Source organism: Martes martes, assembly GCF_963455335.1.
Source record: "Martes martes genome assembly, chromosome: 9".
NCBI classification, from domain to species: Eukaryota; Metazoa; Chordata; class Mammalia; order Carnivora; family Mustelidae; genus Martes; species Martes martes.
This window is the reverse complement of record NC_137896.1, coordinates 73,728,458-73,743,928: the sequence shown is the minus strand read 5'-3', so window position 1 is coordinate 73,743,928 and position 15,471 is coordinate 73,728,458. Positions and strand designations below refer to the sequence as shown.

The following is a 15,471-nucleotide window of genomic DNA, read 5'->3' as shown; positions in this document are numbered from 1 at the left end:
AGTTTGGATGCCATGTATTAACTGAGAACAATAGTATCTTAAAGTCACTTTGGTTTATGACATTTCTTTAACATAAACATGTTATTGCCTCTTGAGAAATGATAGGTTCTGCGGATATCATTTAATCATCTTTATAATATATATGATAATCTGAATTAATGGTACTACTGATAGTACTACTTTTTCTTTTCCATCTTGGCTTTTTCTTTGTAAAAGTTTTGTGTTAACTCATTACAAACTGAACCCTTGCTTGCTCCTCTTACCTTTAGTCTCCTTCAAACTCTGTCTTTATTTCTGCTGAGGTTATATTCTATTTGTTTTTCAGATGAGACACTTTTTGCTCTTCCTGCTGCATATGAGCCTGTGATACACTCCTCTGCAGGCAAGTTCTTTCTGCTAGCCTTTTATCCTCCGTGTATTCTAACTTTAACTCTTTAGTTTTATTAACTCTGTACAGAGTGGTTTGAGTTTACTAAAAATTAGCATGGTTCCAAGAATGTTTATCTATTGAAGAAGTTGAAATTTATATTTTATATGTATGTACAAGAGAGAAATGGACAGAACCAATAAATTGGATATATATATAAGGAATTCTTGGACCCTTGATTTATATTTATATATTGACTAGTCCTTTTTTCCAAATGCACTTATAGCTGAAAGGCTTTCATAGAAATGAATGCCACTCTTTTTAAAATTGAATTATTCAGTGTCTTTTCTGCACTGTCAAACTCTTCTCAAATTCTTTTGTCTTCCTCTAAAGCTTGTTAGAAGTAGCTTTTCTCAGTTGATTATACTTGAGATTTTTTCCTCAGAGACTCAATTTGTGCCTTTTCATAGCATATAATTGGCTCTGTAGCCATGCATGTTTTATTGACAATAGCTTTAATTTTTTTCAGTAATGATTCAAGACTACTTGATTATTTATTGTTATTAACATTTAATTTTAGTTAACATTAACTCTTTACTAACAGTATTTTGAATCTGCCATAAAACTTGCTTTAACTCTGAGAACGCTGGCATTCTCTAACTTTCCTTTCTGTCCATGGTCACAGAAAAAATTATGGACTTGAAGGAGCAGCCAGGTAACACTGTTTCTGCTGGTCAAGAGGATTTTCCATCTGTCCTGCTTGAAACTGCTGCTTCTCTTCCTTCTCTGTCTCCCCTCTCAGCTGCTTCTTTTAAAGAACATGAATATCTTGGTAATTTACCAGTATTGTGCACCGAAGGAACACTTCAAGAAACCTCAACTGAAGCTTCTAAAGAGTTCACAGAGAAGGCAAAAAATCCATTTGTAGACAGAGATTTAGCCGAGTTTTCACAATTGGAATACTCAGAAATGAGATTATCATTCAGTGGCTCTCCAAAAGCAGAATCTGCCATAATAGTAGCAAATCCTAAGGAAGAGAATGAAGATGAAAAAGAGGATTTAGTTAGTAATAACATCCTTCGCAATCAACAAGAGTTACCCATAGCCCTTACTAATAAATCAGTTAAAGAGGAGGACAAAGTTATGCCTCCAGAAAAAACAAAGGACAGTTTCATTGAAAAGGGAATTGCAGCAGAAGCTCCCATGAGGGAAGAATATGCAGACTTCAAACCATTTGAGCGAGTTTGGGATGTAAAAGACACACATAAGCAAGATAGCGATGGAGGTAATGTAGAGAGCAAGTTGGAGAGTAAAGTGGATAAGAAATGTTTCGCTGATAGCCCTGAGCAAACAAATCATGAAAAAGATAGTGAAAGCAGTAATGATGATACTTCTTTTCCCAGTACACCAGAAGCTGTAAAAGATGGTTCAGGAGCATATATCACATGTGCTCCTTTTAACCCGACAGCAACTGAAAACCTTTCGACAAACATTTTTCCTTCGTTGGAAGATCATACTTCAGAAAATAAGACAGATGAAAAAAAGATAGAAGAAAAAAAGGCCCAGATTGTAACGGAGAAGAATTTTAGTACCAAAACATCAAACCCTTTCTTTGTAGCCACACAGGATTCTGAGGCCGATTATGTCACAACAGACAGTGTGTCAAAGGTGACTGCGGAAGTAGTGGCAAACATGGCTGAAGGTCTAACCCCAGACTTAGTACAGGAAGCGTGTGAAAGTGAATTGAATGAAGCTACAGGTACAAAGATTGCTTTTGAAACAAAAATGGACTTGGTTCAAACATCAGAAGCCCTGCAGGAGTCGCTCTACCCTGTGGCGTCTCAGCTTTGCCCGTCTTTTGAAGAATCTGAAGCCAGTCCTTCACCGGTGTTGCCTGACATTGTTATGGAAGCACCATTAAATTCTCAAGTTCCCGGTGCTGGTGCCGCTGCCCCTGCCACGCAGCCCAGTTCATCCCAGCTAGAAGCTCCTCCTTCCGCCAAGTATGAAAGCAGAAAACCTGAGCCGGAAAATCCACCACCGTATGAAGAGGCCATGAATGTATCCCTAAAACATGTATCAGGAATAAAGGAAGAAATGAAAGAGCCTGAAAGTACTAACGTAGCTGTTCAAGAAACAGAAACTCCTTATATATCTATCGCATGTGATTTAATTAAAGAAACAAAGCTCTCTACTGAACCATCTTCCGATTTCTCCGATTACTCAGAAATAGCAAAAGTTGCACAGCCAGTGGCTGATCATTCTGAGTTAGTTGAGGATTCCTCACCTGATTCTGAACCGGTGGACTTATTTAGTGATGATTCAATACCTGAAGTTCCACCAAAACAAGATGAAGCTGTGATACTTGTGAACGAAAATCTCATGGACACTTCTCAGTCAGTGATGGAACATGAAACTAAGGAAAAACTCAGTGCTTCACGACCACCTGAGGGGGGAAAGCCGTATTTGGAATCTTTTCAGCCCAATTTAGATACCACAGAAGATACCTTATCTCCCGAAGTTTCAGCACTGACCCAAAAGGAGAAAATTCCTTTGCAGATGAAGGAGCTCAGTACTGCAGTTTATTCAGATGACGGCGTGTTTATTGCTAAGGAAGCAAAAGTAAGGGAGAGTGAAACATTTTCAGATTCATCTCCAATTGAGATTATAGATGAGTTCCCTACATTTGTCAGTTCTAAAACTGATTCTTCTCCTAAATTAACCGGGGAATATACTGATCTAGAAGTATCCCACAAATATGAGATTGCTAATATCCAGGATGAAGCTGGGTCATTACCTGGCTCAGAGTTACCTCATGACCTTTCTTTCAAGAATGTACAACCTAAAGAGGAAGATAAAGTCCATGTCCCAGATGAACTCTCCAAAGATAGGTCTGATATTTCGAAGGTGCCCTTACTGCCTCCAGATGTTTCTCCTTTGGCCACTCAAACAGAAATAGGCAGTATAGTCAAACCCACAGTTCTTGTGAAAGAAGCTGAGAAAAAAACCCCTTCTGATACAGAACAAGAGAACAGATCACCATCTGCTATATTTTCAGCAGAGCTCAGTAAAACTTCAGGTAATCAGTCCATACATTGTTTTGTACTTTCTTGCCACCTTTTGACTTACCATGGAACATTCCACTGCATTTTCTGTAGCATATTACATTTATAGTCTCTAATATATCACATTGATAAGAATTCTTTTCTATTGTCTCAGAAGTTTTAGTGTGTGTGTTTTTTTTTTTAACTCCTCTTGTACTCATTACTCGCCCTTGCGTGTAACTTTTTTTCCACACAGTTACTCACTGCTCCTTTTTGTATTATACTATGGAACTAGAAGATTTTATTAGAATCAGCTTTATGTCTTTCTATCTTTTCTTTTCCTTCAGTATTTCCTCATAGCATGAAGAGCAAGAGGTATTAAAAAAAACTATTTTAAAATGTATTTACTATGGTTTTCCCAGAAATTACTTCATTTTAAATTTTTATGAAACCACATTTCTGTAACATGTCTCCAGTATTTCAATATACTGCTGTATTTTCCAGTAATATATATAGAGTTAAGCATATTGAGTGACAGACATTTTGTTGAAAAGTATAAATTGAGGTATGCTGTTAGGAATTCTTCTGAAAAGTAGGGATTGTCATTTTTTCTTTTGACGCTACATTTCTGACACACTTGATTTGTGTAGAGTGATTTGCTCATGTGTTTTTTAATTAGCATTCTAATTTAGCTGTGTTTTCTGTAAAAATGTGTAGTGATTACTATTTATTGAGTATACTTATGTTTTGGAGATGGGTGGTATTAGTGGCAGAGAGACAAGGTTAGAGATTGTTGTTATAGTCTAAGAAGGAAGAGATTATGAATATTAACGCAGTGGGAAGAGAGTGGAGACATAGGACTTGATGTTTGATTGGATATGGACATGAAGGATAAGGAAAGAAGTTATAGATGATTCCAGGAATCCTGGGTTCCTTGTGTTTTCAAATGCATGTATGGTAGTATGAGAAACTGAATTAGGGGATATGAGAGAATGAAGTGGGTTTAAGGAGAGAAGATAAAAAATTAAGTTTTGAATATTTTGGTATTAAAGTACCTTTGAGACCTCCAAGAAGTGGTGGATATTAAATATATGAAGCTTTTGACAGAGACTTTGGCTGTATGTGTATATTTATCATGGGCTCAGACCCAGTAATTAAAGCTGGGGATATCAACTAGGGAGAGCCAAGAAAAGGGGAAGCTTTAAAAGTGGAAGAATTGGTCAGCATTATCAAAGGCAAGAAAGCTTAGTTAAGATAAGGATTGAGAATCTGTCAAAGTAGGGAAGGTGTTGGCCTAACAATGGTTGGTGGTGTGGGTAGGCAGGGCTAGGGGTGAGGAGTGAAGGAGACTTGAGTAAAGGGATACTGAATGTTGGCAGTTTTTAAGAAGTTTGAGATCATGGGGTACCTGGGTGGCTCAGTCGGTTAAGCATCCAACTCTTGATTTCAGCTTGGGTCATGATCTCAGGGTGGTGAGTTTGAGCCTTGCTCAGTGCCTGCTTGAGATTCTTTCTCTCCCTCTGCCCTTCCCCCTCATTTGCTCATTTGCTCTTGTGTTCACTCGCTCTCAAAAAAAAAAAAGCTCAAGATCTTGGAGATGGAGCAAAAATGATAGCAAGAATAAGGTAGAGGATAGAGTTGAAGAAGGGCCTTTTTCTTTTACTAAAGATGGAAGGGAAAGTCTAAATAAAGGTGCTAGTAGAAAGTCAGGAGGGGATGGGACAGGATGAGATCCAGAATTCAGGTAGAGGAATTGGCATATAAATAAGGAACATTGGAAGACATTTATTTTAGTTAATGGAAGGGAAAGTATGGGTGTTGATAACTGCTGGTTTTTGTGGCTGGAAGTTGAGGGAAGTGTATGATGGTGTATGTTTATTCTTTAAAGCATTATGTTAGGTCATTTGCTGAGAATGAACGGGAACATGCTTGGGTGGAAGAGGTCTGACTAGGGAAACAAAGGCTTTGTATAAAGAGTCTAGTCAAGGTTGAAGGGTAGTCTGTATAACACAGTGATTTTTCTTTAATTGTGCCTAACATCCTAGATGTAGGTTCAGGAAAGGCAAATGCTTATATTGATTCATACTTGTGTTTTGCTAGAGGGGCTTGGCCCAGTGAAACGACAGTGAATCAAAGGAATTGAAGACAGTAGTAGTTTGATGTGATGGACTCTGGCAACTAAGTTGAAGAATGTAAAGAAGAGAGCAGGGGGAGTTGATAGATGGTTCAATAGAAGGTCACAGACCTTGTGGTTCAAATTAGATCTAAGAATTAAGAGTAAAAAGAAGAAAAATATGAACACAGAATGCTTGGAGGTTGTGGTCAAACAAAGTAGGATGTGCATGTGCATTTGTTTTTTGGGTGTTTAATTTAGAATTCCAGATGGATTATAATGGCCACAGTTTGGCGGTGAGGCAAGGGCTGATGTTGAGTGGTGTGAAGGTTGCTAGAGCAAAGGTCAAGCAAACCATGAGGCTAAGAAATTGGATTGCTCTCATAAAGTCACACAGGATAATGGCAGGACTTGGGGTGGAGAAGATTAGAAATTAGGGACAAAAGACTTTGGTAAAAGGGCAAATGGGGCAGCTGGCAGAATGGTAGCTTGAGGCAGTAAGGAAAGATAGAGAATGTCATAGCCGAATAACTTGAACTTTGTCCAGGGCCTCTGAAAACATCTTGAAACAGCAATGGTGCGCTAAGAACAGTCTGACCTCTCCTCCTGTCACTCAGGGATGGAGGTATAAGAGAGTAACCTCCATTTAGAGTTAATGGGAAAAGCGTTATCATCAAGGTAGAGCCAGGTTTTAGTGAAAGGAGGTACTGGCAGGATATTCAGTAAAGAAGTTGAAGATTAGGGGAGATAGTTCACAGTGGAATGGATTTTTTTTTTTTAACATTTATTTATTTTGGAGAGACAGAGGACACAGGGGGAGGGGCAGAGGGAGAAGGAGAGAGAGAATCTCAAGTAGATTCTGCATTGAGTGTGGAGCTGGACACAGGATTCCGTCTCACAACCCTGAGATAACTACCTGAGCTGAAACCACAAGTCAGATGCTCAACCAGCTGAGCCAGCTAGGCACCTCTGGAATGAGGATTTTTAAACAGCCCAATAAAATGATTTAGGAGACAGTGGTAGAAAGAAGAATGAGAATCCCAGAGTAGCATGGTAATGATATAGTGTGGGTGAAGACCACAGACACACACTGACTGATGTGAGCAGTGGTTTATAATAGCTTGTGAAGTCCCACTTCTCTACTCAACATTTCTTCCCAGCACTGTTAGCAGTGCCCCAGTAGATTGGAGCACTCCAGAGACAGCAGTTCCTTGGACTGATTTTACTAAACCTAGGGATCTTGGCCTATACTGACTGTAGCCTAATAGTTTGGAATTAAGGGAAGAGGACTGTGCCTTTGAAGGCTGAGTAGGGATGGTTGAAGAAGTAAAAGCAGTGGTTGAGCATTCTCTTTACAAAATAGTTATTGAAGTCTTTTCTCTGAAAAAAACTGTTACTCATGCTGCTTTTGCTCAGTCTTTTTGGTTTGTTTGTTTGTTTTAGATTTTATTTATTTATTTGACATAGAGAGAGATCACAAGTAGGCAGAGAGGCAGGCGGAGAGAGAGGGGGAAGCAGGCTCCCTGCTGAGCAGAGCCTGATGTGGGGCTCAGTCCCAGGACCCTGAGATCGTAACCTGAGCAGAGGCTAACCAACTGAGCTACCCAGGTGTCCGTGTTTTGTTTTTTTAATTAAGTGTCCTAGCAGCTCCCTAGTGAATAGAAAACTCTTTGGATACACCCAATATATATATGCTATAGAAGTCATACAAAGGAGAAGTCATTGTGGTATAATAAAAACACTGTGGGTGGGGGCGCCTGTGTGGCTTAGTGGGTGAAGCCTCTGCCTCTGGCTCAGGTCATGATCTCAGGGTACTGGGATCGAGTTCTGCATTGGGCTCTCTTGCTCAGCAGGGAGTCTGCTCCCCCCTCTCTCTCTGCCTGCCTCTCTGTCTACTTATGATCTCTCTCTCTCAAATAAATAAATAAGATCTTCAAAAACAAAACAAAACAAAACAAAACACTGTGGGGGATGTGAGTTGTAGTCTCGGCTGTATCACTGACAACCACTTTATCTCTCTAGAAATAAATTTCCTTCTCTATAAGAAGAAAGGGATTTATTAGGTGCTTGGGACTTGTTGTTTCTTTGACTTTAATTTTAGTAGACATCTGTTTTAAGCAGTGGATAGTTGCTTTAAGGTGCTTTATATCAAGCATTGTACTAGTTCTTTGGAAGAGGTGTGGGGGAAGATGAGGACTAAGACAATGTCTTGCCGTCAGGCAGCTTTCAGTCAGCTGGTGAAAGCAAACTGGTAAGGACGTAGCTAAACATTGTAATGTATATTATAAGGGTACAAGTGCTTCCCCATCTTCAAAAAAAAAAAACATGGTTACGTGTACCGAAGTCAAATGTACCAAGAGTATCAAGAGACAATTAAGAACATTAGGGAGGTTGTGTTCTCAGATGGCTAAAAATTTTATACCATCCCTAATTATAATATACTTAGGTGTGTTCTAAAATTTTGGGGGGTCATATTACTGAATATATATTTAAATATTAAAGCATTGATAAATACTAAATAACAAAATACTAATTTCCTCAGATGATTTATTCAATTCTCCTTGTTCTCTTAAAATGACATTTGTTGGCAAAATTCAGTTTTAATTTTGGGAAGAAAGACTGATTTGTAAGAAGGATGAGCAAGCTATTATCATGTAGGCTTTGATGCCTTACTGATAGTTTTGGATAAGATTTGTTATGAAAAAAATGAATGCCAGTCTTCCTCTTCTCCCTTGATAAAGGCATTTTATCAAACTATTTTTAATAATAAAATGTAAATATTGATTTTTTTCTCAGTTCATAATTAACATTATTTTTTTCTTTAACTGTATTTCATTGTTTAGAGGCAGGTTTTGATGATCTAGGCTCAGCATTTCATATATGTTCTTTTTTCGAAAAAATTTGTAGCTAAAGATTTATGGTTTCCATTTTTATCTAAAATACATTGATTTTTTTGGCACTTTAATTTTTTAATTTTCACTCATTTTAAAAATAAAACAACAGGTAGAAGGTAAAATATTCTAATAATTGTGTACATTTATACTACATATGTACAGACCAAGATAGTGAAACTTCTGAAAAAGAATAGTTAACTAACAGGCAGCACTACCACATGACAATTGAAATGCTTTCCTTAGATGATGGCATGGAAGTTTGGCATAGGAATGTCAGGTTAGGGATATAAGTATATAATGATTGGAAGTAGAAGATCCCCAACACAAAGTAAGGTTACAGAGAGGCTAGCTCTTCCTTGGAATATTAAGAATGGCTCTGCAGAAGAGAAAATCTTATGGAAGTTACAGATAGCAAATGTGAGTGGACACATAGGCCTGTTCATTTATATGAAATATGATAAAAAGTTTTTGAGGTTCTGTTTTGGTATCTTTGGGGCAGGTGTATGTGTACGGATGTTATGGTCAGTATGTAGAAACCTACTTACTTGCATCAAGGGGCATAGTGGATTTGCAGACTGGTCGTGGGTAACAAAGTGAAAAGAAACATTGAGGTTTTTGTTGGAACTAAGCTGAAATGCCAATCTATGCGAAACAAGGGTTTATGATACATTAGATGCTAAATTTTCTGTGGCTGGAATTAAGTAGAATTGAAATAAACAACAGTATCATTTAGAAGAATTTTTTTTAAAGGACAGTTGCTTTTTAAAATTTAACTTTTATTTGGAAGTAACATCAAACTTAATTGCAAAAATAAAAATGTGCAAAGAATGTCTTACTATCTTCATCTAAATTTAATCTATTAACATTTTCCCATTTGCTTTATCAGTTATGATCTCCTTCTATAATTAACTAGATATGGATACCTAAATACATCCTTCTTTTTCCTGAACCGTTTGACAGTAAGTTACATACATTGTTTTATCCTTAAATTCTTCAAAAAGGGTATTTTCTTATGTAACCTCAGTACAGCTGTTAACTTCAAAAATTTCCATTGATAAAGTACTTTTTTTCTAATCTATCATCCATATTCTAATGTGACATTTAACCTAATAATGTGTCCTGTATAGTGTCCTCTACAAGATCCAATCTAGGGCCAAAATTTGCCTTTAGTTGTCATGTTGTTTTCCGTTTTTTCTGTTACATTTCCAGTATTTATCACTTATGACATTACGACATTAACAGTTTTGAAGAGCATAGGTCCTTCCCCTTCTCCCTTTTTAATAGAACATTCTAAATTTTGCATTTGTCTGCTGTTTCTCAGTGATTAGATTGAGATTATGGATTCATGGCCAAATGAAGATGATGTAGTACGCTTTACCTCTCTCACAGTATCATATCTGAAGATACCCATTATTCATAAGTCCCTCATTAATGACGTTAGTTTTCACCATCTGGTTAAGGTGGTTCCTCATTTCTGTATTATATAATTTCTTTCTTTTTTCTTTCCTTACAGCTTATAAGCAGTCTGAGGGGTGGTGTTTCAAGACTATGTAAATATCCCGCTCTCCATCAAAATTCCTTCTTAGATTTAATGTGTGTTGATGATTCTTGCTTGATTCAGTCTGAACATGAAGGCTGCAAAATAATAAATTTGGAGGGAGCATTGGAATTGAAAAATTATCAGTTGTCCATGGCATTCTGCTATTAGCAAGAGTCCTCCTTTTCTATGATTTTAATTAGTTAGTTAATTACCAATACAGATTTATGAATTGCTCTTTTCCCCCTAGTGGTTTATAATTCATTACTGTACTTAATTAGTTTGGTTGTAAATTGTCCCAGATCTGGAAGGGCCCTGTTAAGTTGGCTCAAGAATGTACAGCTATCCTTTTTTGGGGAGGGAGAGGGAAGCACTTCCTTCTAGCGTAACAAAATGTAGGCTCATCTTATGCCTACTCTGTCCTGACCTGAAATCAATTATTTCTTGGGGATCCCTGATTCTTTTTAGTTGGAAGTAGTATTAGAGATCAAGAGCTGTACCCCAGTACTCCTTGCCTTCTTGAGGTCTTCTCATTTTAGCCTTTCAGTGGACAGAGGTAAAAAAGGCTTACTTACAAACATAAAGTACATACAAATAAACCTAAGCACATACACATACTTGTATTTGAAATTGTGAGTCCATACAAATACCTCCTTTTATGATCCATTCCCAGAGGATTATTTCTTTCTTTCTTCATTTCATATTTGTTTGCTCCTTCTGTAATGAGAACCCTGCTGCTAACACTACCAATACATTTACTCATTTGCTTAATTCTCTAATATTTCTAAATGGTTTTAGAATGTTTTCTAATATGATTATAGTAGACACAGTAAAATACAGGATTATTTTGCAAATCTACCACCCCAACCCTCCAAGATTGAATGTATGTAGTCAAGTACAAGTTACTTGGATTAGTTTTTTTCTCTCTTCTTCCTTTTATTTTCCCCAAACTTAGTGTGGTTACGGTTAGAATATATATGAAATATATGAAATATAGTTAGACTAATTTGTCTCAATTTGCTCTCAATTTTTGTTTTTTGTTTTTTTTTCTATCTGTTTTAGAGGTTTTTGAGACTTTTGAAAGACTGGGAAGAGAAACTGAATTCTTACCATTTTACCTGACTATGAGAGACCACTATTTATGGGAAATCTTCTAACCATGAAGCAGTTTCACATATTTAGTGTCCTTCATAATCTGAAGGAAGGAACCATTTTATGGATGACAATACTTATATTTGGGGCTTAGTCTTGTTTCCCAAGTTTACTTAGTAAATTATATAGTAAGCACAATGCTTTTGAAGTGTGTTCCAGACATTGGGGTAACTTTCTTATTTATATTCTTATTAATTCCACAAGGAAGATCTTTTTCCCAATAGGTGAAGAACTGGGATTCCAACTTAGGTTTTGTCCCCTTCTCAGTTGTTTTCCATTTTTGGAATGCATGGTTAGGCCTAAATTTAGCAGGCAGCAAAGGTACTTTTCTTTTATTATATACCTGTTGTGTTGGGGCATTAACCAATATAAGACATTTTTTAAAAGTCAAGAACATTGTTTATCATGTACATTTTCTTGCATGGTTTTCCATAAGTAGGGGTATCAAAATAATACTTTTGCTTGCATGTGGAGACTGAACACTCTCTTGTGAAGAGCTGCTATCTATGTTGTTGGTAAGCTATTGGTAAAGAAAGGTTCTAATAATGTCTCTTCCAAATCACTGAGCTCTTCACTTAATGATAATGATTGCTTAATATGTTTGTTGGTTGCTTGGTTTGCCAGTAATGCACAGAATATTTTCTGTTTGTAAATGAGTATAGATTGTGTTTTGCTGGAGCATAAACCACCACCAACTTGATTGGTCATTCATTATACTTAAACTATGTGTATCAGGGCGCCTGGGTGGCTCAGTGGGTTAAAGCCTCTGCCTTCGGCTCAGGTCATGATCCCAGGGTCCTGGGATCGAGCCCCGCATGGGGCTCTCTGCTCAGCAGGGAGCCTGCTTTCCTCCTCTCTCTCTGCCTGCTGCGCTGCCTACTTGTGATCTCTCTCTCTCTCTGTCAAATAAATAAATAAAATGTTAAAAAAAAAAAAACTATGTGTATCTAAGAATAACCAAGTAGTAGTGCCATTTTAATGAAAGACTAACTTAAGAGGGGCCCATTTATCTAGGTAAAGAATTGAAAATTATCCTTTGCAAATTTATATATGCTTGTTATATGTGTTCATGAATAAGAGCTTTATTTAGTGTTAATGATTTAAAACTTTTCTTACATTAATTTAAGAATGTACTATATATAGCCTTTGAAATTTCTCAGTAAAGCATTATAGATGTTAAGGTTTTGGTTAAAATGTATTTTTAGTGAGTGTATTTAGGACACTTTTTGATAATTATTAGTTGGACTTTAATTATGACACTGAGCAGTTATTCTGATAAAAGTAAGAAATTTAAGTAGCCTGAAAAATTAAAATGCTTAATCTAACAAATTGAGTAGAAATGCCTTTAACTGGAAATCTGTTAGTAAATTTATGATATAGCTAAATTAGAGACAGACTGTTGTTAACGAAAGAATTGATTATATTTAAACAAATGTGACTTAATGTCAACATAATGGGGATTTATTTAGTGCTCACTATGGGCCCAGTACAGATTGGAAATAATTATGAATATGTGCCATAAAAGAGAACACTAAATATAGTGTGGTTGAAAGAACTTCATTTTGGGCATCTTATAGACCTGGGTTCTAATCCTGGCTTTATCAGTGATCACAGTGTATGACCTAGGGCAGATGCTTTAATCTATTTGAGCTTCAGTGCTTTCAATAGTCAGAATTTGTCTGAAGGGCCTGCCATCGGTAAAGTCAGACCAACAGACATGAAACAGTGTGCAGTAATACATGCTCATTGTACAAATTTGAGAAGTAGAAAAATCTATTGAGATGAAAAAAATTTGTAATCATGCAGCTCAGACATAATTGTTAATACTTTAGAATATATTCTTCTAGTCTATGTTCTATGCATATGGATACTTTATGATGGAGTAAAAAAATAAGTGTTTTGCCAAATTGGGATCATGATCTATACATCATTTATAGCTTTAAAAAAATTAGCAGTATCTTATAGAATACTGACATTTCCATGTCATTATTCTGCTGCATGATTTTTTAATGTTTGGTGTTCCTTGGTATTGCATATAATTTGATTAGTTTGCTATTGTTGGATTCTTAGATGGCTTCTGACTTTTAAATTTATAAATAATGCTGTTATTGTACTCTTTATATTTAAATATGTTTTATATATCTGAATTATTCTTTCCCATAAATTACTGGAAATAAACCCTAGGTAAATGAATATGAGCATTTTTAGGAGTTTTGACAAAAATTGGCTGCCTGAAAAGTTGTACTAACTCCCCCCCACCCAAGTAAGAAGACACCCATTTCTCTATCACCAACAATTGTTAATATTTATTCTTTTGCTTATTAGGTAATATTTCCACATTATACAAAATTCAAAGAGCACAATGACAATAAGTCTTCTTCCTGTCTCAGCTAGTCACCTCATACTCCTTCAGAATCCTGGAATGTGCTTATTATTTCTTAGGTATCCTTCTAGACATTCTGTTTTTGGCACTTAAAAACAAAACCAGAAAACCTTTACCAGTTTGTAGGATGAAGGGGTATCTTGCAGTTTTGATTTTTGATTATTAGTGAAAATAAACACGTTCCATGTATTTATTGGCTATTTTTATTTCTTTTGTGAATTGCCTGTTCATACCCTTTGCCCATTTTTAAATTTAGATGTTTCTCTGTTTCTGATTTTATGAGAGATCTTTACAAAGGATGAAAACTCCTGGTATGTTACAGTTTTCCAAACAATTTTTATTTTACTCTACATTTTAGAGGACATTTTCAGTTTTCACATAGGAAAATATCCATGTATATATTATTTTATTTTTATGCCTGATTCTTAGCTATTTAAAATTGATTTTGAATTCTGGTCAGAGATCACATGCTTTCTTGGTGGTGGAGTTGTTTTTCTATTGCCATCATATTCTGATCTTTAGTTCCCTGGTATCAGGCAGAAAGAGTCTGAAAATTGAGAAGACAGTTTTTGTTGGATTGCATGCCCAGATTTTAGACAATCAACTGGATGGGTGTTGGTGCCATCTAGTGTTGGATATAGTAAACAGGTCCACAGAACACTTTATAATTGATTATATGGAATAAATTCAGATGACCAGAGAAATTTAGTGAGTTTTAGATATATTTACTTTACATTAACAAATGACTTTAAAAATAACTTTATAAAAGGATTTTGACACATTGTACTGAATCAAACAAATGCTTGAGTCATGTTATTTTAAACATGGAATGATCTTAAAGATTCCCCCAAACCTGTATAGTTTGGAGAAACATTACAAGTTTTAAAAGATATGTTCAAAGACTAGTGACTATTAATTTTTTTATTCTGAATTTTAAAAAATGCTTTGGATCTTTTGGAATATGTACATTTATTTTAGATTATAATACATGAAGCTAGCATTTATTTAGTTCTTACTGAGTAGTATATCACTTTTAATTTCTCTATGGATTTTAGTATTTGTTTTTAGCAACTTTTATGAAATTGTTTTTAGACTTTAAAATACTCATTTTTTTGCCATTCGAACTTGTGTTGTCATTCATTTTCTAGACTAAAGTCTTTCTCCATGTCTTCAGATTCACTTTAGTAGTTAATGTTGAAGTGCTATAATTTAGTCCATAGAGGGCATTATATTACAGCTTATGGTATTAAACAGCATTGCTTAATGAGACATATGTTTAGTTTATATTTTTGTATAGCTTAGGATAATTACATTTTGAAATAAGTTTAAAACTCCTGTGTAACTATAATTCTTTATTTTAAAAAATGAATCTTGTTTTCTGTTTCCAGAGAGTAGATATTTTAGCTATCAAGAATTGTATGCGGGGCGCCTGGGTGGCTCAGTGGGTTAAAGCCTCTGCCTTCGGCTCAGGTCATGATCCCAGTGTCCTGGGATCGAGCCCCGCATCAGGCTCTCTGCTCAGCAGGGAGCCTGCTTCCTCCCTTCTCTCTGTCTGCCTACTTGTGATCTGTCTGTCAAATAAATAAATAAAATCTTTAAAAAAAAATTAAGAATTGTATGCTAGCAATCTTAGAGAGTATCACTTTAAATCCAAATGACCACATCTTTTTGATTTATTTCCCTTGATTTCTAAACATTGTAAAAAAACAAAAACTTGAATTTTTCTGGGGTTCAGAAGTAGAAGGAAGGAAAGAAATGGGAAAGGAGGAATATTTTGGGAAGGCTGGCTGGAGCGCTTACAGCTTACATATTGCTTCCTGTTCCAAAGTACAGTCTTCAGTCTGAAATCCTGCCTCTTAGGGGGAGAGAGAGAGAGAGAGAGAGAGAGAGAGACACACACACACAGACGCACACGCGCGCGCGCGCGCACACACACACACACATTCTCTTTTTCTCTCTCTTCATGAGAAGGTTATAGAGA

General features: G+C 36.1%; 1 protein-coding gene across 2 annotated transcripts in view; it reads left to right on the top strand.

Annotated features, from left to right (window-relative positions):
• RTN4 (reticulon 4) overlaps positions 1 to 15,471 on the top strand; it is a 73,316-nt gene that overhangs the window by 20,089 nt on the left and 37,756 nt on the right. The window contains exons 2-3 of one of the 2 annotated variants that reach the window (XM_080812631.1): positions 326 to 382; positions 1,053 to 3,446. The exons of the other annotated variant lie outside the window; for it this stretch is intronic. Coding sequence (XP_080668757.1) covers positions 326 to 382; positions 1,053 to 3,446 — 2,451 coding nt within the window. The remainder of the gene's footprint in view (positions 1 to 325; positions 383 to 1,052; positions 3,447 to 15,471) is intronic. 2 annotated transcript variants of the gene reach the window in all.